Raw genomic sequence first — 25498 nt, 5'->3', positions numbered from 1 at the left:
GAGGAGTATATTGACAGCTAGAATTCACCAAATCAAGTATTTCATACATATATATATATATATATATATATATATATATATATATACATATATATATATATATATATATATACATATATATATATATATATATATTTTTATATATATATATATATATATAAAAAAATAAAAATAAATATATATATATATATATATATATATATATATATATATATATATATATATATATATATATATATATATATATATATATATACATCTACATCCTGAAAATATGCAAACAAAACTGTGTTTAGATAATTGATACTTCAAACTTGCATAAATAAATATTAAGGAATATAACATAACTTGGCTTCTGAGAGCTTCAAAATGTAATGAATAAAATGCTAAAGTTGTTGATAAACAAGCAATTATTTTAATAATTAAATATGGTCATTTTAAATGAATTATTATGATAATTTAAAATTAATTATTTCAAATATGTTTATTTTAATGTATAATTCTAATGCCTGGATGTAATAAGGAGTCAGAAAAAATACAAATAAAAATACAATTAATTTTGATGTTTTTAGCAAAATATAGTAAAAATGTATTTAGTTTTTGTTTTTTTTAATTAATAAATATATTTATTTGTAGGTAAGATAAACATAATAATACAATTTATCTCTCGTCTGGATGATTTATTTCTTGTCACCCAGTTGTCCTCCCGTCGTGAAAAAAAGGCTGTCCTCACTCAGGTACGCATGGAGCTGGAGGGGGCGTGGCCTCCAGCTCCGGCTGAAATTCGGGAGATTTTCGGGAGAATATTTGTCCCGGGAGGTTTTCGGGAGAGGCGCTGAATTTCGGGAGTCTCCCGGAAAATTCGGGAGGGTTGGCAAGTATGTGTCAGACCGATACTCGAGCGTAAGAAAGCACTGGAAAAAGCCCTTCCGCCCTTCTTCAAGGACATGTGGGATGTTGACTCTGTTCTGCGACGCCGGCTTATGGACAAAACACGCACCCACGGACTACCGCTACACACCCCACGCCTTTGCCGCTTTAACCCCTCGCGGTTTGTGTTAGTTACAGACACTGTTTGAAAACAATTAAGGTATATAAATAAACATTTACAGAATATTTCTGTGTAGATAACTCATCTCATAACGTATATACCAGTGTAGCTAATATATGGATAAACATTGTTTTTCTTCTAAAATTAAGTGGGTGCGGCTTATATACCGGTGTGCTCTATAGTCTGGAAAATAACCCTCCTTTATTTTCTATTTTCTATCGTAAAATAATGACGCTAGCGTTTTTAGTATTAGCATATTTGCTAACACTTTTACGAGTGTCTGTGTTGGTTTTATTAACTGACAACAGCATTATTTTTGTATTGTTTCAGCTTCACAAATTCCTCAGTAAATTCACCAAAACGTCACCGTGGATTTATTGAGTTCATTTAATTGATTGGAGAGCTAGCTTGCACAGCTAGTGGGTCCTTAACGATGACTTCCGTTTTGTTTGATCAGCCGTTTTACTGCCGTGTTACAGACACCGTTTGGAAACACTTAAGGTGTGTAATTCAACATTTACAGAATATTTATGTGTAAATAACTCATTTTACAACATATATATCTGCGACTTATGTGTGGCTAATGTATGTAATAAATATTTGTTTTTCTAAAATGTAGTGGGTGCGGCTTATATCCCAGTGCGCTCTGTAGTCTGGAAAAATAACCCTGCATTATTTTCTATTGTAATGTAATGACGCTAGACTTGTTAGCGAATAATTAACACGTCCACAAGTGTCTGTGTTAGTATTATTAACTTACAACGGCATTATTTTTGTATTGTTTCAGCTTCACAAATTCCTCAGTAAATTCACCAAAACGTCACCGTGGATTTATTGAGTTCGTTTAATTGATTGGAGAGCTAGCTTGCGCAGCTAATGGGTCCTTAACGATGACTTCCGTTTTGTTTGATCAGCCGTTTTACTGCCGTGTTACAGACATCGTTTGGAAACACTTAAGGTGTGTAATTCAACATTTACAGAATATTTATGTGTCAATAACTCATTTTACAACATATATATCTGCGACTTATGTGTGGCTAATGTATGTAATAAATATTTGTTTTTCTAAAATGTAGTGGGTGCGGCTTATATCCCAGTGCACTAGTCTGGAAAATAACCCTGCTTTATTTTCTATCGTAATGTAATGACGCTAGACTTGTTAGCGTTAGCGAATAATTAACATGTCCACAAGTGTCTGTGTTAGTATTATTAACTTACAACGGCATTATTTTTGTATTGTTTCAGCTTCACAAATTCCTCAGTAAATTCACCAAAACGTCACCGTGGATTTATTGAGTTCGTTTAATTGATTGGAGAGCTAGCTTGCGCAGCTAATGGGTCCTTAACGATGACTTCCGTTTTGTTTGATCAGCCGTTTTACTGCCGTGTTACAGACACCGTTTGGAAACACTTAAGGTGTGTAATTCAACATTTAGAGAATATTTATGTGTAAATAACTCATTTTACAACATATATATCTGCGACTTATGTGTGGCTAATGTATGTAATAAATATTTGTTTTTCTAAAATGTAGTGGGTGCGGCTTATATCCCAGTGCACTCTGTAGTCTGGAAAATAACCCTGCTTTATTTTCTATCGTAATGTAATGACGCTAGACTTGTTAGCGAATAATTAACACGTCCACAAGTGTCTGTGTTAGTATTATTAACTTACAACGGCATTATTTTTGTATTGTTTCAGCTTCACAAATTCCTCAGTAAATTCACCAAAACGTCACCGTGGATTTATTGAGTTCGTTTAATTGATTGGAGAGCTAGCTTGCGCAGCTAATGGGTCCTTAACGATGACTTCCGTTTTGTTTGATCAGCCGTTTTACTGCCGTGTTACAGACATCGTTTGGAAACACTTAAGGTGTGTAATTCAACATTTACAGAATATTTATGTGTCAATAACTCATTTTACAACATATATATCTGCGACTTATGTGTGGCTAATGTATGTAATAAATATTTGTTTTTCTAAAATGTAGTGGGTGCGGCTTATATCCCAGTGCACTAGTCTGGAAAATAACCCTGCTTTATTTTCTATCGTAATGTAATGACGCTAGACTTGTTAGCGTTAGCGAATAATTAACATGTCCACAAGTGTCTGTGTTAGTATTATTAACTTACAACGGCATTATTTTTGTATTGTTTCAGCTTCACAAATTCCTCAGTGAATTCACCAAAACATCACCGTGTAGTTATTGAGTTCGTTTAACTGGTTGGAGAGCGAGCTTGCGCAGCTAATGGGTCCTTAACGATGACTTCTGTTTTGTTTGATCAGCCGTTTTACTGCCGTGTTACAGACACCGTTTGGAAACACTTAAGGTGTGTAATTCAACATTTACAGAATATTTATGTGTCAATAACTCATTTTACAACATATATATCTGCGACTTATGTGTGGCTAATGTATGTAATAAATATTTGTTTTTCTAAAATGTAGTGAGTGCGGCTTATATCCCAGTGCACTAGTCTGGAAAATAACCCTGCTTTATTTTCTATCGTAATGTAATGACGCTAGACTTGTTAGCGTTAGCGAATAATTAACATGTCCACAAGTGTCTGTGTTAGTATTATTAACTTACAACGGCATTATTTTTGTATTGTTTCAGCTTCACAAATTCCTCAGTAAATTCACCAAAACATCACCGTGGAGTTATTGAGTTCGTTTAACTGATTGGAGAGCTAGCTTGCGCAGCTAATGGGTCCTTAACGATGACTTTCGTTTTGTTTGATCAGCCGTTTTACTGCCGTGTTACAGACACCGTTTGGAAACAATTAAAGTATGTAAATAAACATTTACACAATCATTTCACATATATCTGCAACTTATAGTCCGGTGCGGCTAATATCTGGAAAAAAATGTATTTTCTTCTAAAATTTAGTGGGTGCGGCTTATATACCAGTGCACTCTGTAGTCTGGAATACAACCCTGCTTTATTTTATATTTTCTATCGTAATGCAATACATTTACACTATCTTTCTGTGTAAATAACTCATTTCACAACGTGTATATCTGCAGCTAATATATGAATAAATAGTTTTTATTCTCAAATTTAGTGGGTGCGGCTTATATCCCAATGCGCTCTGTAGTCTAGAAAATAACATTAACAGCATTAGCGAATTTGTTAACATGTTTACGAGTGTCTGTGTTAGTATTATTAACTTACAACCGCATTCTTTGTGTATTGTTTCAGTTTCACAAATTCCTCAGTGAATTCACCAAAACATCATTGTGGAGTTTTGAGTCTGTTTAGCTGATTGGAGAGCTAGCTTGCGCAGCTAATGGGTCCTTAATGATGACTTCCGTTTTGTTTGATCAGCCGTTTTACTGCCGTGTTACAGACACCGCTTGGAAACACTTAAGGTGTGTAATTCAACATTTACAGAATATTTATGTGTAAATAACTCATTTTTCAACATATATATCTGCGACTTATGTGTGGCTAATGTATGTAATAAATATTTGTTTTTCTAAAATGTAGTGGGTGTGGCTTATATCCCAGTGCGCTCTGTAGTCTGGAAAATAACCCTCTTTTATTTTCTATTTTCTATCGTAAAACAATGACGCTAGCGTTGTTAGCATTAGCATATTTGCTAACACTTTTACGAGTGTCTGTGTTGGTTTTATTTACTTACAATGGCATTATTTTTGTATTGTTTCAGCTTCACAAATTCCTCAGTAAATTCACCAAAACGTCACCGTTGATTTATTGAGTTTGTTTAATTTATTGGAGAGCTAGCTTGCGCAGCTAATGGGTCCTTAACGATGACTTTCGTTTTGTTTCATCAGCCGTCTTACTGCCGTGTTACAGACACCGTTTGGAAACACTTAAGGTGTGTAATTCAACATTTACAGAATATTTATGTGTAAATAACTCATTTTACAACATATATATCTGCGACTTATGTGTGGCTAATGTATGTAATAAATATTTGTTTTTCTAAAATGTAGTGGGTGAGCTTATATACCAGTGCGCTCTGTAGTCTGGAAAATAACCCTGCTTTATTTTCTATCGTCATGTAATGACGCTAGACTTGTTAGCGAATAATTAACACGTCCACAAGTGTCTGTGTTAGTAATATTAACTTACAACTGCATTATTTTTGTATTGTTTCAGTTTCACAAATTCCTCAGTGAATTCACCAAAATGTCACCGTGGAGTTATTGAGTTCGTTTAACTGATTGGATAGCTAGCTTGCGCAGCTAATGGGTCCTTAACGATGACTTCCGTTTTGTTTGATCAGCCATTTTACTGCCGTGTTACAGACACCGTTTGTAAACAATTAAAGTATGTAAATAAACATTTACACAATCATTTCACATATATCTGCAACTTATAGTCCGGTGCGGCTAATATCTGGAAACAAATGTATTTTCTTCTAAAATTTAGTGGGTGCGGCTTATATACCAGTGCACTCTGTAGTCTGGAATACAACCATGCTTTATTTTATATTTTCTATCGTAATGTAATAGCGCTCGCGATGTTAGCATTAGTGAAATATCTAACCCCTCGCTGTATGTGTTACAGACACCGTTTGTAAATAATTAATGTATGTAAATAAATATTTACAAAATCTTTCTGAGTAAATAACTCATTTCACAACGTATATATATATATATGCGGCTAATATATGTAAAAATATATACCGGTGCACTCTATAGTCTGGAAAATACCCCTGCTTTATTTTCTATTTTCTATCGTAATGTAATGAAGCTAGCGTTGTTAGCGATAGCGATTTTGCAAACACTTTTACGAGTGTCTGTGTTAGTATTATTAACTCACAACGGCATTCCTTTTGTATTGTTTCAGTTCCACAAATTCCTCAGTAAATTCACCAAAACGTCACCGTGGAGTTACTGAGTCCGTTTAGCTGATTGGAGAGCCACTTCCGCAGCTAGTGGGTCCACGACGATGACTTCTGTTTTGTTTGATCATCCGTTTTACTGCCATGTTACAGACACCGTTTGTAAAGAATTAATGTATGTAAATAAATATTTACAAAATCTTTCTGAGTAAATAACTCATTTCACAATGTATATACTGTATATGCGGTTAATATATGAAAAAAAAAAAATGTCTTCTACAATTTAGTGGGTGCGGCTTATATACCGGTGCGCTCTGTAGTCTGGAATACAACCCTGCTTTATTTTCTATTTTCTATCGTAATGTAATGACGCTAGCATTGTTAGCATTAGCGAATTTGCTGACACATTTACGAGTGTCTGCGTTGGTATTATCAACTCACAACAGCATTCTTTTTGTTTTGTTTCAGTTCCACAAATTCCTCAGTGAATTCACCAAAACGTCACCGTGAAGTTACTGAGTCCGTTTAGCTGATTGGAGAGCTAGCTTCCGCAGCTAGGGGGTCCACGACAATGACTTCTGTTTTGTTTGATCAGCCGTTTTACTGCCGTGTTACAGACACCGTTTGTAAACAATTAATGTATGTAAATAAATATTTACAACATCTTTCTGAGTAAACAACTCATTTCACAACGTATATATATGCGGTTAATATATGTAAAAATATTTTTTTCTTCTACAATTTAGTCGGTGCGGCTTATATACCGGTGCACTCTATAGTCTGGAAAATAACCCTGCTTTATTTTCTATCGTAATGTAATGACGCTAGCATTGTTAGCATTAGCGAATTCGCTAACACGTTTACGAGTGTCTGCGTTGATATTATCAACTCACAACGGCATTCTTTTTGTTTTGTTTCAGTTCCACAAATTTCTCAGTAAATTCACCAAAACGTCAACGTGGAGTTATTGAGTCCGTTTAGCTGATTGGAGAGCTAGCTTCCGCAGCTAGTGGGTCCATGACGATGACTTCTGTTTTGTTTGATCAGCCATTTTACTGCCGTGTTACTGACACCGTTTGTAAACAATTAAGGTATGTAAGGGTATCTGTCTTGATAAGCAGGAAGTTATTTTAATTGGCTTGAAAAAATACCGTGCATCCCCATAAATCCCGAATGTGCTTCCGTCGCCAATAACGTGTCGTCACGTTGTTGTCGTTTTAGAACTGTGCAAGTGTACCTAATGTATCGGCAGGGAACACGCACGCATGAGAGACATGTCAGGAGAAAGCACAACACTTCTCTGTCGGCTGCTGCCGTTAAAAAAACGGTTAATAAACACGTCTGACGGGCGTTTGGCACGTTACGATAACACAGAGGGAGAGAATAATAAATGTCATTAAGATACGCCCAAATATGGTCAGAACACAGCGCTCATGCATTCATTATGAGATGAAAATGCAGCAACGTTTCACAAGACAGGGCTCGTAATTGCAAAGCTCATTTGTACAGCGCAAGCTTGTTATGTGCACGCCATAATACATCGGGCACGGAATGGTGGGGGAGGGGGGACAAGATGCTCATATCACTGAGGCGAAAATGAAACAGCACATCATGCATGCAGCACTTAATGGGGTTCTTCTTCTTTTAGACATGTTTGTTCTTTTTAGCACTTGTTAAAGGGACTTTATAATGGTGTTATGATGGTTTTGTGCCATTAACTTTAAATGGGGTTTATTGTGATTTTATGCCGAGTCAGGAACGTTGTTATGCGTCAATAAAAAAAAAAAAAAAAGAAGGGTGGCGGGGGAGGGGATAAGCCGCAGCCGAATCCTAAAAAAAAAAAACAACGTTAAAAATTGTATTTTAATGTGTTTATCCATTCTCTTCCCAGTCCCTTTAACTGGTCAACAGAAATAATAACATGATGACAAAAACAAAAAGAGGCGAAAAGGGTTGGATAAAGATGAAAGTAGCATATTTTGACATGTTTTTAAAGGGTTTAAGGGATGGTTATTCATTCTCAGAGGTCGTAAGGGAACAAGCCGATGGAATGAAGGCAAATAAAAAAAAAAAAAGATGCACATTGGACAAGTTGGATAGAGATTTACCTTTCTCCTGAAGCCAATCTTCTACTGGCCGGGTATATTTGAACGGGATTTTCTTATTGGCCATTTGATAGCGCTCAATGTCGCTGTTGCCTTCAAGTTTAACAAAGAGTTTAAAAGAGTTGGCCACAGACAAAACACATTTATACAGAGGTTTAGAAGACGTTTATATTGGTTTAGGCTTCCTTTTTAGAAAAGTGAGTTATGCAGTTTTAAAAAAAAGTTATTGTTATTTTAATGAAGAACATTCCACTTGGCATGTTAACAGACCTGCAGGGATCAAGTGTTGGTTAACAAATGACAAACAGTTTGCTTCATTATGGAGTTTCATTTGTGGTTTTATTATCACACTGAATCTACCCAACGGAATTTTTGTGAACTGATTTTTTTTGTTTTTACATCAAAATATGCTGACAATGTCATCGTATAAAAACATCATTCAATAAAAATAAGTGTAAAAAAAAATTTTGTGTGAAAAATCCAGTGTATAAAAAATCAGTGTATGAAAAATGTTATGTATAAAATAAACTAGTGTATAAATTTCAATGTAAAAAAATATATGTATAAAAATTCAGTGTATAAAAAATTTATAAAAAGTGTAAAGGTGAAAATTTAGTGTACAAAGATTCATAGCAGACATATTCGTAACTTCAAGACCCATTTCCTGTATTTTTTTTAAAATCAAATGTGTATAAAAATCGGTGTAAAAAAACGGTGTAAAAAAATTGTGTGAAATATCCAGTGTAGGAAAAAATTCAGTGTATAAATAATTTAGTGTATTCAATGTAAATAAATGTGTATAAAATTATGTGTGAAAAAAATCAGAGTATACACCCATTCAGTGTATAAAAATTCAGTGCATAAAAAAAAATCCATGTATAAAAATTCAGTGTATAAAAAATGTAAATGTGGAAATTCAGTGTGTAAAAATTCAGTGGAGAAATATTCGTAGTGTCAAGACTCACTTCCTGTAGTTTTTATTCTCTGGCTTTTAACACTACGTGAGTTGTGTGGTCCTCTGTTGTCCTCTGTGTTTTTTAAAATTTGATTTCTATTTACTGTTTTAATTGGTTTTACCCTTTAAAATCGTTTTTAATCATATTTATTTTATATTGTTTTTAATTGTGTTTAATATTGTTGTGCAGCACTTTGGAAACATTTTGCTATATAAATAAAGTGGATTAGATTACATCAAATTATGCTGATAATTTCATTGTATAAAATTTAGTAAAGAAAAATCAGTGTAAATAAACAGTGTAAAACAATTCAGTGTATAAAATTCAATGTGGAAAAAAAAATTCAGTGTTTAAACAATTTGTTGTATGAAAATTCACTGTTTAAAAAATTCAGTGTATGAAAAATTAAATGTATAAAATAATCTTGTGTATAAAATTCAATGTAAAAAATGTATGTATAAAAAATAGTGTATTAAAAGTGTAAATGTGAAAATTCAGTGTATAAAAATTCATTGCAGAAATATTCGTAGCTTCAGGACTCAATTCCTGTATTTTTTACATCAAATGTGTATAAAAATTGGTGTAAAAAAACAGTGTAAAAAATTCTGTGTGAAAAATCCAGTGTAGAAAGAAAATCAGTGTACAAATAATTTAGTGTATACAATTCAATGTAAATTTTTTTTATATATATATATATATATATACAAATATATTGTGTGAAAAATTCAGTTTATGAAAATACAGTGTATAAAAAATGTAAATGTGGAAATTCAGTGTGTAGAAAAATCAGTGCAGAAATATTCGTACTGTGAAGCCTAAGTTTTATATCAAATGATGCTGATAATTTCATTGTATAAAAATTCGGTCAAAAAAAATCAGTGTAAAACAAAATTTCAGTGAAAAATCCAGTGTATAAAAAATCAGTGTAAAACAAATTCAGTGTATGAAAATTTTAATGTACAAAATAATCTAGTGTATAAAATTCAATGTAAAAAAATCTATGTATAAAAATTCAGTGTATAAAAAATAGTGTATAAAAAGTGTAGATGTGAAAATTCAGTGTATAAAAATTTCGTAGCTTCAAGACTCATTTCCTGTAATTTTTACATCAAATGTGTATAAATATCGGTGTAAAAAACCCCCAGTGTAAACAAATTCAGTGTGAAAAATCCAGTGTAGAAAAAAATCAGTGTATAAATAATTTAGTGTATACAATTCAATGTAAAAACATGTTGTGTGAAAAAAATCAGACTATAAACCTGTTCAGTGTATAAAAATGCAGTGTATTAAAAAAATCAGTTTATGAAAATTCAGTGTATAAAATTTCAGTGTATAAAAATTGTAAATGTGGAAATTCAGTGTGTAAAAATTCATTGCAGAAATATTTGTAGTGTCAAGACTCACTTCCTGCAGTTTTTACATCAAATATGCTAATAATTTCATTGTATAAAAATTCAGTGAAGAAAAATCAGTGTAAAAAAATTCAGCGTATAAAATTAAATGTCAAAAAAACTGTGTATAAAAATTTAGTGTGAAAAATTCAGTGTTTAAACAAATTGGTGTATTAAAGTTCACTGTTTGAAAACTTCAGTGTATGAAAAATGTAATGTATAAAATAATCTTGTGTATAAAATTCAATGTAAAAAAAATCTTTGTATTAAAATTCAGTGTATAAAAATAGTGTATAAAAAGTGTAAATGTGAAAATTCAGTGTATAAAAAGTTATTGCAGAAATATCCATAACTTGAAGAATAATTTCCTGACGTTTTTACATCAAATATGTATAAAAATCAGTGTAAAAAAATTCAGTGTATGAAAATGCACTTTTAAAAAAATTCAGAGTATAAACAATTTCAATGTTAAAATTCAGTGTAGAAATATTAATTGCAGAAATATTTGTAGCTTCAAGACTGACTTCTAGCAATTTAAGACTAATGCACCTCATTGGCTGATTCTGAGACCAGATCGGTTGTTTCAGTCTTAAGTCTTAAAGCAAAAAATATTTCTGCAATCAATTTTTATACACTGAATTATCTTACGCCAAATTTTTAAACAATTATAATTTTTTTCCAATGATATTTTACACAATTAATTTTAAAACACTATTTTAACAAAATGCATTTTTAAACATACACATTTGGCTTACACATTTTTGTCAGCATAATTTGATGTACAAAATAAATAAATCAGCTCACAAAATTCAGTTAGAAAAAGTTTTCGTAATAAAGACACAAATGAACCTCCTTACTTCACCTTATAGACTGCTCAATACAACCAAATAAAGGGAACTTATTAGAGCATCATCAAAACGTATGAGTGGGCTTTTATGTGGTTTGTCTTGGAGGACATTTAGAAAATAATCTGTCATCAATAAAAATTATATTTCATTTTTCAAGACGTGGATGAATGATTTCAGTGTTCCCTTTATTTTTGGAGCAGTTTATTTATAGTAATGACCAACAATAAAACTATCAAGCAGTTCAAAAATACAATAATTGCCTTTGTCAGCAGACTGGAGGTACCGCTATGACCCAAATATAAGACAATATAATAGAGGTTTATGACAGCAGGCTACTAATCTTATGAAAAAGAGTTGTAAGCTAAAATATGATGAAGTAATATTAGCAGATATTGAAAACCTGATTTTAAAAAAAAAGTGGGGGTTGTCTTATATTCAGGTCAAAGTGGTTATGCATCAATTCTACCAATGGACACCACCTGTTTTTCCATCTCAAGGAAGAAGCTTGTAGATTAATGAAATATATATACATATACATATATAATACATACATATACTGTATATACACATACATATACATATACATACATATATACATACACATATATACACATACATATATAATACATACATGTACTGTATATACATATACATACATACATATACATAAACACATACACATACATACATATATACATCTATGTAATTTTCATCTCTGGGCTTACTCGCTGTGAAAATACGACTTTAGTCAGCAACCAAGAGTACCTTTTGTGACCCCGTAACTTGTTTTGAAATGGTTTTGTTATCGGTTTCATACCAAATAACATGTTGGTTTGAATCGATAAATGTGTTTAATTCAGAACCGATTCTGAATTGAATCGTCACCCCAAAAATCAGAATTGAATTGTGAGCTGTTGTAAGATTCCCATCCTTACTAATAACCAACAACACAGATTTATTTTTAAATATATGTACCATATTTTTCGGAGTATAAGGTGCTCCGGAGTATAAGTCGTACCGGCCGAAAATGCATAATAAAGAAGGGAAAAAACATATATAAGTCGCACTGGAGTATAAGTCGCATTTTTTGGGGAAATTTATTTGCTAAAACCCAACACCAAGAATAGACATTTGAAAGGCAATTTAAAATAAATAAAGAATAGTGAACAACAGGCTGAATAAGTGTACGTTATATGAGGCATAAATAACCAACTGGTATGTTAACGTAACATATTATGGTAAGAGTCATTCAAATAACTATAACATATAGAACATGCTATACGTTTACCAAACAATCTGTCACTCCTAATCGCTAAATCCCATGAAATCTTATACGTCTAGTCTCTTACGTGAATGAGATAAATAATATTATTTGATATTTTACGGCAATGTGTTAATAATTTCACACATAAGTCACTCCTGAGTATAAGTCGCACCCCCGGCCAAACTATGAAAAAAACTGCGACTTATAGTCCGAAAAATACGGTATTACATTTACAGGTATGCAAATTCCACATTATTTACACACCGCCACAAATGTATTGTTTGTCAGTGGAAACTCAATTTACGAACACCCCCTCTATTTGCAAACTTTTCGGTTTATTAGATCCCCACTGGCGGTCATTTTGTACAAATCGTACCACGGCAACTTTTTTTTTGTAAATAGATGCCCAAGCGGAGTTATACCACGGCGAAAGAAAAGACTACCTGGGATCTGAGCCGAGGATGTCGTTGTGGCTTGTGCAGCCCTTTGAGACGTGTGATAAAGGGCTATATATATAATAATCTTTGATTAATTGATTGATTGATAACTCTCGTTTAATGGCATCCGTTTAAAGTAAGCAGATTTTACTTTTCAAAATGTTTATTATTGTAGCAATATGGTTGTTAACGTTGAGGATTTTTGTGATTTCTGATCTTTTGTGAGGGCACCAATGGGACTTTTTTGTGTTGGTAGAGAAGCACATACATCAGGGGTGTCAAACTCAAATACAGAGTGGGCCAAAATTTAAAACTGAACAAAGCCAAGGTTGAACAAATTAACCTTTAACGTACTCTACGAGCTATCGTCACGTCCGCTTTTCATCCATTCTAACACCGTTCAGACCCAGTCACAAGACATGTGCGGCTTCTGTACGCACACACGAGCGAATGCAACGCGTACTTCGTCAACAACGATACAGGTTACACCGAGGGTGCCAGTATAACAAACTTTAACACTGTTAGAAATATACGCCACGCTGTGAATCCACACCAAACAAGAATGGCAAACACACCCGCACCGTAACACAGCATAAACACAACAGAACAAATACCCAGAATCCTTTGCAGCACTAACTCTTCCGGGACGCTACAAAATACACCCCCCGCTACCACCAAACCTCCCCTCCACACACACACACTCACCTTGTAGCGTCCCGGAAGAGTTAGTGCTGCAAAGGGTTCTGGTTTGGTGTGGATTCACAGTGTGGCGTATATTTCTAACAGTGTTAAAGTTTTTTATTCGGCTACCCTCAGTGGAACCTGTGTCGCTGTTGATGAAGTATGTGTGTGCGTGCAGAAGCCGCACATGTTATGTTACTGGGCCAGAGTTTGACACCCATGACATACAGGATACTTTAGCTTGTCGTTGTTGATTAGGCTTATTAATAAATAGAACAATCATTTGTTTGATATACATATATTTATATTGTGTTCAAAGTGTACAAACCTTCACTAAAATATGGACTTTTGTCAAGGCTGGAACCCATTATTGGTATTTACATTGTCTCCTAAGGAGACATTTTCAAAGTTAGTTCCATTCAGTCCTCATTGAGCCGCCTTACTTTGCCGTCTCTGTTCAGTGCTGCAATTAAGGCGCACTTTACACGCGGTCAAGGCTTGCCACGCGTGTTGCGATATCGGTTAAAGCCTCACAATGTTCCGCTTGATTAATGAAGCCCCGGGTCCACCTCGGAGGGGACGCCATGCACGCCGATTGTTCTACTAATGAGAACAATCTCGGTGGATTGCAGGTTTAATATTCAATTTGGGGGACTTTAGAACGGATGGCCTTGCCAATAAAAGGGGCACCCGTGACAAAGGGGATAAGAATGCGACTATGAATTTGACCGACATGCCACTTGAGAACCAAACTATTAACCCCCTTCTTGGAATCTAATAATGCATGTTGATGAGACTTTCTACTGTACTGTAGCTGTAACCCGCGACAAAACAACAGAGGCGTCCTCAATGCAAATGTAGCGTCCTCGCCAGCGGCTAACGTCCCTCCATATTGCAGTAAATCCCGGACCACAAGCGCATACCTTTTTCCTACGCTTTGAATCCTGCGGCTTATAAAAAGGTGCGGCTAATTTACGGATTGTTCTTCGCTGACGGTTAAAATGCTAATAGTACAAAAAAACAAAACAAGCAGACACTGAAATGGCGTGTTATTGTTTGTGCTATGGCGCCATCTTTTGGCCGAGTGCTGCATTGCCTTTCTGTTTGGACTCAACTTTCAGCCGGAAGTATAAGTGCTGTCCATAGCATTTCTACTCGTACGGATTCTTCATTCATCACTCCGAGTAACGTTTGTAAGTTTTACAATATAACTAAAACAAGTGCTACTTACTAGACTGTCCATGTGTGACGTCTGTAGGAGTGTTTTCATGCATATTTGCACGTGCTTCCGTAACGTACTCAAGCTAGCGTTGTTAGCGTTAGCAAATATGCTAACACGTTTACGAGTGTGTGTTAGTATTATAAACTTACAACAGCATTCTTTTCGTATTGTCTCAGTTTCACAAAATTCCTCGGTAAATTCTAGAGAGGTCCGATAATATCGGACTGCCGATATCATCGGCCGATAAATGCTTTAAAATGTAATATCGGAAGTTATCGGTATCGGTTTCAAAAAGTCAAATGTGTGACTTTTTAAAACGCCGCTGTGTACACGGACGTAGGGAGAAGTACAGAGCGCCAATAAACCTTGAAGGCACTTCCTTTGCATGCCGGCCCAGTCACATAATATCTACGGCTTTTCACACACACATTAGTGAATGCCATGCATACTTGGTCAACAGCCATACAGGTCACACTGAGGGTGGCCGTATAAACAACTTTAACACTGTTACAAATATGCGCCACACTGTGAACCCACACCAAACAAGAATGACAAACACATTTTGGGTACGGTAACACAACATAAACACAACAGAACAAATACCCAGAACCCCTTGCAGCACTAACTCTTCCGGGACTCTACAATATACACCCCCCCCCACGTCAACCCCGCCCACCTCAACCTTCTTATGCTCTCAGGGACCGCTGTACAGAGTGGTAAACGGGCATAGAGTACAGAGCGCCAATAAACCTTGAAGGCACTGCCATTACGTGCCGGCCCAATCACATAATATCTACGGCTTTTCTCACACGCAAGTCAACAGCCATACAGGTCACACTGAGGGTGGCCGTATAAACAACTTCAACACTGTTACAAATATGCGCCACACTGTGAACCCACACCAAACAAGGATGACAAACACATTTCGGGAGGACATCCGCACCGTAACACAACATAAACACAACAGAACAAATACCCAGAACCCCTTGCAGCACTAACTCTTCCGGAACGCTACAATATACACCCCTCGCTACCCCTCCCCCCACGTCAACCCCGCCCATCTCAACCTTCTCATGCTCTCTCAGGGAGGGCATGTCCCAAATTCCAAGCTGCTGTTTTGACACATGTTAAAAATAATAATGCACTTTGTGACTTCAATTCAATGTCCACTGTTACAAATATGCGCCACACTGTGAACCCACACCAAACAAGAATGACAAACACATTTCGGGAGGACATCCGCACCGTAACACAACATAAACACAACAGAACAAATACCCAGAACCCCTTGCAGCACTAACTCTTCCGGGACGCTACAATATACACCCCCCCGCTACTCCCTAGCCCCCACGCCCCCAACCCCGCCCACCTCTCAGGGAGAGCATGTCCCAAATTCCAAGCTGCTGTTTTGAGGCATGTTAAAAAAAATAATGCACTTTGTGACTTCAATAATAAATATGGTAGTGCCTTGTTGGCATTTTTTTTTCTATAATTCGAGTTGATTTATTTTGGAAAACCTTGTTACATTGTGTAATGCATCCAGCGCGGCATCACAATAAAATTAGGCATAATAATGTGTTAATTCCACGACTGTATATATCTGTATCGGTTGATATCGGTATCGGTAATTAAGAGTTGGACAATATCGGAATATCGGATATCGGCAAAAAAGCCATTATCGGACATCTCTAGTAAATTCACAAAAACTTCAGTGGAGTTATTGAGTCTGTTTAGTTTACTTTTGGACAAGTTTGCTCACTGCAGGTTGAAAATCTACTTCCTGTTTTAACGCCTTGGACTGGAAGTATAACCGTTCATAGCGTTCCTGTTCAAAAACATTCTTCATTCATCACTCCAAGCAACGTTTGTAGGTTTTACAATATAACTAAAACAATTATTACTTACTAAACCATCCCATGTTGTCATGCATATTTGTGTGTGCTAGCGTCGTTAGCATAAGCTAATATGCTAACACATTTACGAGTGTCTGCTATTAACTTACAATGGCATTCTTTTTGTATTGTCTCAGTTTCACAAAATTCCTCAGTAAATTCACCAAAACGTCACCGTGGAGTTATTGAGTCTGTTTAGTTGACTTTTGGACAAGTTTGCTCACTGCAGGTTGAAAATCTACTTCCTGTTTTAACGCCTTGGACTGGAAGTATAACCGTTCATAGTGTTCCTGTTCAAAAACATTCTTCATTCATCACTCCAAGCAACGTTTGTAGGTTTTACAATATAACTAAAACAATTATTACTTACTAAACCATCCCATGTTGTCATGCATATTTGTGTGTACTAGCGTCGTTAGCATTAGCTAATATGCTAACACGTTTACGAGTGTCTATGTTACTATAAACTTACAACAGCATTCTTTTTGTATTGTCTCAGTTTCAAAAAATTCCTCAGTAAATTCACCAAAACGTCACCGTGGAGTTATTGAGTCTGTTTAGTTTACTTTTGGACGAGTTTTCTCACTGCAGGTTGACAATGTACTTCCTGATTTAACGCCATGGACTGGAAGTATAACCGTTCGTAGCGTTCCTGTTCAAAAACATTCTTCATTCATCACTCCAAGCAACGCTTGTAGGTTTTACAATATAACTAAAACAATTCTTACTTACTAAACCGTCCCATGTTGTCATGCATATTTGTGTGTGCTAGCGTCGTTATTATTAGCTAATATGCAAACACGTTTACGAGTGTCTATGTTACTATCAACTTACAACGGCATTTCTGTTTTGTTTGATGTTACAGACACCTTTTGGAAACAAGGTATGTACATAAACATTTACAAAATATTTCTGTGTAAAAAACTAATTTAACAACGTATATATCTGCGTCTAATATATGGAAACTCCTTTTTTTTCTTCAAAAATTTAGTGGGTGTGTCTGGAAAATACGGCAGTATAACTTCACCGATTCCAAACTGAAAATAGTGTATTCCGGTATTAATATCGGATCGACACCCGTTATTGATAACCCTGCTTCATTTTGTCATGTTTATTTGTAGACACGGGGACGACAGTGTTGGTTTGTCACGGCACTGCACTGCAAAAAGTCAGTGTTCAAAAACAAGAAAAAAAATAAATAGAAATTAGGGGTATTTTATTTGAACTAAGAAAAATTATCTGCCAATAGAACAAGAACATTTGGCTTGTCAAGACTTTCCAAAACAAGCAAAACTAAAACTGCAAGCAGCGATGGACGGGACCGACTTTGACGGCACATAAAATCCAAACCGAAACAGTAATTAAAACTCTTTGGTCAACTTTTAATCAGAAGGGTTCAATCCCTCTCCTGTGCTAGTTTGAAGCCGACACGACAAACGCGCTCAGAGGAGATACTGTTTGAAAAAAGGTGACCGTTTTTTACAAAACGTTTGTTTTGAAGGGGGAATTGCCAACTTCCTGTTGATTTTTGCTGAGGGTTGTCAATATATGAAATGTAGGTCTAAGTGAGTCCTACATAGAGGTTTTTGTTTCATGTCTCTAAGACATTCCTACTGGAAGTTACAGGCAGTTTTGTCTGAGTTTTCCTCCTAGGAGCAGTTGTGTCAATTTTGATTTTTTTTTTATTTTTTATTTTTTTTATTAGATCGCAATTTTTGCCAGTCTTGATATGTGTGTCCAGTTTGGTGAGTTTTGAAGCATGTTAAGGGGGTCAAATTACAGGTCAAAGAGGCAAAAGTGACTGTTTTTACTAAAATGTTGTTTTGAAGGGGGAATTGCCAACTTCCTGTTGATTTTTGCTGAAGGATGTCAAATCTAGGTCTAAGTCAGACCTACATAGAGGTTTTTGTTTCATGTCTCTACGACATTCCTACCGGACAAGCAGTTTTGTCTGTGTTTTTTCCTAGAGGGCGCTAGAGCGCAATTTTGAGTTTTGGGGTTTGGTTTTTTGATTAGATGGCAAATTTCACCAGTCTTGATGTGTGTGTCAAATATGGTGAGTTTTGAAGCATGTTAAGGGGGTCAAATTAGAGCTCAAAGAGGCGGCGGAATAATAATAATAATAAAACGCACGAAATACAATAGGGTCCTCTGTCCCAAAGGGACATTGCGGTCCCTAATTAGCTAACCTCAATGAACCCAAAAATACCTTAAAATAAGTATATTATTACTAATAACAAGTGCACTTTTCTTGGTAGAAAAAAAAAAGAGACCTTTTTGCTCAATATGTTGAAAAATATTCTTAAATGAAGTAAATGCGAGTGCCATTATCTTGACATAATGATATGTGCTCGGCATTATATTTCTTGAAACCAGCAAATTTATACTAAAAACTAGTTTATTTTTCTTAATGGAAAGGCAACAAGGCAACCGCTTGTTACTCTCGGGGTCTCCTCGCCGCTCAGGCAAATCATATGGTCTAAAAATGCATTTTTCCATGGATAACATGACATCATCGCGCCAAGTGCGTGCTCTTTCAGTCAATTAGTGCGCATATAAATTGTTTTATTTGTAATTTTGAAGAATTTGCCTGAATGTGCATGAACTATTTCTGTTCAAAATTGTTAGAAATGTCACATGTTAAATGTCTAAATATTAACTCTCCGTTTGCTGTACTGTGCCAACTGTACAGTATTAAAATACTGTAAATAAATAAATATTAAATAAAATATATAAATATATAATTAAATATATATATATATAAATAAATATATAAATATATAAATATATTAAATATATATGTATATATGATATAAATAAATATTAAAATACGTACATGAGTACGTATTTTCTATTGTTTCATTGAAAATAAAACAGCATTTGGCTGTGATCTGTTTTAATTATGAGACACAATTGTGTTCAAATCATGATTTTTTTTTTCATGCTTGAAATAAGAAATGATTACTTTAAAAAGGCAGTTTTATACTTGTGAGTGTTGATGTGTTTCAAGCATGTTTAACTCAATAAGATGGCGGCGCACTGATGGCAGCGGCTTGCAGACGCTCTTGGAAGTGTAGAGCGATTTGGCAAAAATACTCGTCAATTCTGTCTATTTCATGGCTGGCTCACAGCGTGGACACTTCGTGATCACATACGACCGACAGACGATTCTGGATGTGGATAAATCGGGCCTTTATAGGCTGAAAGATGCGTGTATTTTGGACCTCCTCGCTAGCATGGGGATACTTCGCTGGCTACATCCAGCGGCCTCTGAAGCAGCGGAGTTAAGTGCCAGCGAGGACCGTCAACGGAAGACACGTAAGCGGTGTGAGCGGAAGCAGAAGCGGGGATGCCGAGCGGGGCTAACAACAAAGCGAAAGGCTAATCCTCAAAGAAGCGCTAGTCCGGGTGAGAAGTCAGTTAAAATAGAACTAGCCAGCGTATTAGAGCGTATCAAAACACGTATTGGTATGTCAGACTTAGCCTTGTCGTGGTTTAACTCTTATCTTACTGACAGGATGCAGTGCGTCTCCCATAACAATGTGACCTCGGACTATGTTAAGGTAACGTGCGGAGTCCCCCAGGGTTCGGTTCTTGGCCCTGCACTCTTTAGTATTTACATGCTGCCGCTAGGTGACATCATACGCAAATACAGTGTTAGCTTTCATTGTCATGCTGATGACACCCAACTCTACATGCCCCTAAAGCTGACCAACACGCCGGATTGTAGTCAGCTGGAGGCGTGTCTTAATGAAATTAAACAATGGATGTCCGCTAACTTCTTGCAACTCAACACTAAGAAAACGGAAATGCTGATTATCGGTCCTGCTAAACACCGACATTTATTTAATAATACCACCTTAACATTTGACAACCAAACAATTACACAAAGCGACTCGGCAAAGAATCTGGGTATTATCTTCGACCCAACTCTCTCCTTTGAGTCACACATTAAGAGTGTTACTAAAACGGCCTTCTTTCATCTCCGTAATATCGCTAAAATTCGTTCCATTTTGTCCACTAGGGACGCTGAGATCATTATTCATGCGTTCGTTACGTCTCGTCTCGATTACTGTAACGTATTATTTTCGGGTCTCCCTATGTCTAGCATTAAAAGATTACAGTTGGTACAAAATGCGGCTGCTAGACTTTTGACAAGAACAAGAAAGTTTGATCATATTAGGCCTATACTGGCTCACCTGCACTGGCTTCCTGTGCACTTAAGATGTGACTTTAAGGTTTTACTACTTACGTATAAAATACTACACGGTCTAGCTCCGTCCTATCTTGTCGATTGCATTGTACCATATGTCCCGGCAAGAAATCTGCGTTCAAAGAACTCCGGCTTATTAGTGATTCCCAGAGCCCAAAAAAAGTCTGCGGGCTGTAGAGCGTTTTCTATTCGGGCTCCAGCACTATGGAATGCCCTCCCGGTAACAGTTAGAGATGCTACCTCAGTAGAAGCATTTAAGTCCCATCTCAAAACTCATTTGTATACTCTAGCCTTTGAATAGCCCCCTCTTTTTTTAGACCAGTTGATCTGCCGTTTCTTTTCTTTTCTCCTCTGCTCCCCCCTACCCCTTGTGGAAGGGGAGACACACAGGTCCGGTGGCCATGGATGGGGTGCTGGCTGTCCGGGGTCAGGACCCGGGGTGGACCGCTCGCCTGTATATCGGTTGGGAACATCTCTGCGTTGCTGACCCGTCTCCGCTCGGGATGGTTTCCTGCTGACCCCACTGTGGACTGGACTCTTTACTGTTATGCTGGATCCACTATGGACTGTACTCTCACAATATTATGTTAGACCCACTCGACATCCATTGCATTAGGTCTCCCTAGAGGGGGGGGGGGGGGGGGGGGGTTACCCACATATGCGGTCCTCTCCAAGGTTTCTCATAGTCATTCACATCGACGTCCCACTGGGGTGAGTTTTTCCTTGCCGTTATGTGGGTTCTGTACCGAGGATGTCGTTGTGGCTTGTGCAGCCCTTTGAAACACTTGTGATTTAGGGCTGTATAAATAAACATTGATTGATTGATTGATTGAATATAGGTCATCAAATCTCAGCAACAAGCTGTAATATCTTACTGAGATCATTTAGGACCAAAACCCTTAAAAAAAAAGTAAAAGACTAACATAAAATCTGCTTAGTGAGAAGAATTATCTTATTAGACAGAAAATAAGCAAAGATCACCCTTATTTGAGATATTTAATCTTACTTAGATTTCAGTTTTTGCAGTGTGGCTCAGGTTTTTATCTCACTGAGCTTCCATCACCGCACCAGTAGTGCCTCCAAAATAGTGAAAAATGGCCTCGGCGCCATTTTCTCCATCTGGAGATGATGGACACATTTGACAAACTGTGGTCCTACCCCAAAAACATCATCCCGTAGCTCCGATCGCAGGCTATATAAACACCATATAGCTTTTTCAACCTTTTTTTTTTTTTTTCTTTTTACCTTTGCATCTCTGTCTCTTTAGTTTCTCTGGCAACGTACCCAATTTTCTTTCCATCCATCCTGCCGCCGTCCACGGCTTTATCTCCAGGCTGCTATTCACTCTCTCCGTTCAATGCAATCAGCCTTGCACGTCGCCGCTAAATCGCCTTCTTTTCACTACAATTCAGATATAATTTTCTACTTTTCACTCAACCTTTAATCCCTCTCCAACCATTCCACATCCCCCCCACCCCCACCGCCGAGATCCACATCCAGTCCACTTTCGACGGCACCGCCGAGACATTTCAGCTTGTTGTGAAACGTGCCGTGATGAAGGTTCTCACAGATCTTTAGTCTGAGATGGTGTCTGTTTGAGGGTTAATCATATTTGGCCTCTGGGGGATGAGCGTGGATTTACCCGGCTCCTGATGGATGGGGTACTCGGTCTTTCAAAACAAAGATAGAGCCTCGGTGCTGGGATGGAGTACTCTGAAAAGCGTGCCAGCTTCTTAAAGGGCCCTTCTAGTTCAAACAATGATAGACCACACATAGGAAGAGTCAATTGGGCCAATCCATCGATCCACTGATCGGTATCGGCTGATTTTCAAGAAAAGGTATGTGACCGCTAAGGGTGCACAAAAAGAATCGATTCACATCCAAATCTTATTAATTAGAGAGGTCCGATAATATCGGACTGCCGATATTATCGGCCGATAAATTCTTTAAAATGTAATATCGGAAATTATCGGTATCGGTTTCATAAAGTAAAATGTGTGACTTTTTAAAACGCCGCTGTACAGAGTGGTACACGGACATAGAGTACAGAGCGCCAATAAACCTTGAAGGCACTGCCATTACGTGCCGGCCCAATCACATAATATCTACGGCTTTTCTCACACGCAAGTCAACAGCCATACAGGTCACACTGAGGGTGGCCGTATAAACAAGTTTAACACTGTTACAAATATGCGAACCCACACCAAACAAGAATGACAAACACATTTCGGGAGAACAGCCGCACCGTAACACAACATAAACACAACAGAACAAATACCCAGAATCCCTTGCAGCACTAACTCTTCCGGGATGCTACAATATACACCCTCCGCTACCCCCTACGCCCCCACATCTCAACCCCGCCCCCCATGCTCAGGGAGAGCATGTCCCAAATTCCAAGCATGCTGTTTTGAGGCATGTTAAAAAAAATAATGCACTTTGTGACTTCAATAATAAATATGGCAGTGCCATGTAGGCATTTTATTTCCATAACTTGAGTTGATTTATTTTGTAAAACCTTGTTACATTGTTTAATGCATCCAGCGGGGCGTCACAACAAAATTAGGCATAATAATGAGTTAATTCCAACGACTGTATATATCGGTATCGGTTGATATCGGAATCGGTAATTAAGAGTTGGGCAATATTGGAATATCGGCAAAAAAGCCATTATCGAACATCTCTATTCTTAATCGTAACATTTTTTTTTTTTTTTTTATAAAAACAAGAATACAATTCTAAAAAGACGTTTTTTGTCCATCTCAATGCAACTAGACAAAGCTTTTCTAACCTGTAACCTGTTTTGAAAAAGTTTCATTACAATTATTAAAACACAGAATCGGTTTAAATTGAAAATCGTGCTGAACGGAGAATTGATCCTGAATCGAATCGTCAACCCAGGGATCGGATCAAAATCGCTAGGTGCCCGAAATTCACAAATAATGCCCCTTTTAATGCGGATCACAAAAGCCGATCCACTCTGGGTGACACTCTCTTTATTTTTAGTCCCCGGCTGACAGGCGGCTAGCGATAATGTGTCTCCAAAACTAATAACCATCACTTCCGTTACGGAATATAAACTACGTTGCTTAGTAGAGGTTTTAACCTTAAAAGAAAGTTAGCTAGCAGTTGTCCCATGGTTAGTTAAAACCGATACCTAACATTAAGAGAATATTAGCGTTAATGTCGCATTTTAAAACTGTCTGTATAATTGCAATTAACATATGTAACTATTCGATGTCCATCGTTTCGTGAATCGTCCACATTAAAATCGATCGTTTCTCCTTTCCTCGATTTCGTAACATCTTAAGTATTATCTCTGGAGGACGAGGCTAAACATGTTACACACAGCAGGCATGCTAAAGCTAAGCTAACCGCTAAACTAGCTAGCTTGAAACATCACCAAAACATAAGTAAAAAATAGTAGTACATTTTAAAAAGTGTACACGGAAATACGTTATTGCAGAAAGTAAGCAGATATTACCAGGAAATGAACAAGTATACTACTAATACTTAGCGAGAGAATATTATAACAACAGGAGGACGGATATATTATTTTTTATTGTTGTTTTTGTTAATGTTGACAAACTCCGAGAGTAATTCCTTCGACATAGAAAGACATTGAGTGAAAAAACATGTAGTTTAAATGAGTACAGGTAGTAGTTTTTGCTTTTGTTTAGTTTTTGCACACTATTGACTTTGGACGGCGTGGCGCGGTTGGGAGAGTGGCCGTGCCAGCAACCTGAGGGTTCCTGGTTCGATCCCCACCTTCTACCAACCTCGTCACGTCCGTTGTGTCCTTGAGCAAGACACTTCACCCTTGCTCCTGATGGGTCGTGGTAAGGACCTTGCATGGCAGCTCCCGCCATCAGTGTGTGAATGTGTGTGTGAATGGGTGAATGTGGAAATAGTGTCAAAGCGCTTGGAGTACCTTGAAGGTAGAAAAGCGCTATACAAGTATAATTAGAGATGTCCGATAATATCGGCTTATCGGCCGATAAATGCGTTAAAATGTAATATCGGAAATTATCGGTATCGTTTTTTTTATTATCGGTATCGTTTATTTTTTTTATTTTATTTTTTTTTATAAATCAACATAAAAAACACAAGATACACTTAAAATTAGTGCACCAACCCAAAAAACCTTCCTCCCCCATTTACACTCATTCACACTCATTCACACAAAAGGGTTGTTTCTTTCTGTTATTAATATTCTGGTTCCTACATTATATATCAATATATATCAATACAGTCTGCAAGGGATACAGTCCGTAAGCACACATGATTGTGCGTGCAGCTGGTCCACTAATAGTACTAACCTTTAACAGTTAATTTTACTCATTTTCATTAATTACTAGTTTCTATGTAACTATTTTTATACTGTTTTACTTTCTTTTTTATTCAAGAAAATGTTTTTAATTTATTTATCTTATTTTATTTTTTTATTTTAAAAAAAAAAGTACCTTATCTTCACCATACCTGGTTGTCCAATTTAGGCATAATAATTTGTTAATTCCACGACTGTATATATCGGTTGATATCGGTATCGGTAATTAAAGAGTTGGACAATATCGGAATATCGGATATCGGCAAAAAGCCATTATCGGACATCCCTAATATATAT

At 36.5% G+C, this 25498-nt stretch overlaps 1 protein-coding gene across 12 annotated transcripts in view; it reads right to left on the bottom strand.

The window, feature by feature from the left end:
• The window catches only part of nrxn3b (neurexin 3b), a 1114596-nt gene that overhangs the window by 79577 nt on the left and 1009521 nt on the right, over nt 1-25498 (bottom strand). For 9 of the 12 annotated variants that reach the window (XM_061987032.2, XM_061987031.2, XM_061987039.2 and 6 more), the window contains one exon: nt 7974-8063. The exons of the other annotated variants lie outside the window; for them this stretch is intronic. In XM_061987032.2, the coding sequence (XP_061843016.1) occupies nt 7974-8063 (90 nt within the window). The remainder of the gene's footprint in view (nt 1-7973; nt 8064-25498) is intronic. 12 annotated transcript variants of the gene reach the window in all.

The sequence above is a fragment of the Nerophis lumbriciformis genome, linkage group LG26 (assembly GCF_033978685.3).
Source record: "Nerophis lumbriciformis linkage group LG26, RoL_Nlum_v2.1, whole genome shotgun sequence".
In the NCBI taxonomy this organism is placed as follows: Eukaryota; Metazoa; Chordata; class Actinopteri; order Syngnathiformes; family Syngnathidae; genus Nerophis; species Nerophis lumbriciformis.
The sequence above is the reverse complement of the archived record's forward strand: the minus strand, read 5'-3'. Positions and strand labels throughout refer to the sequence as shown.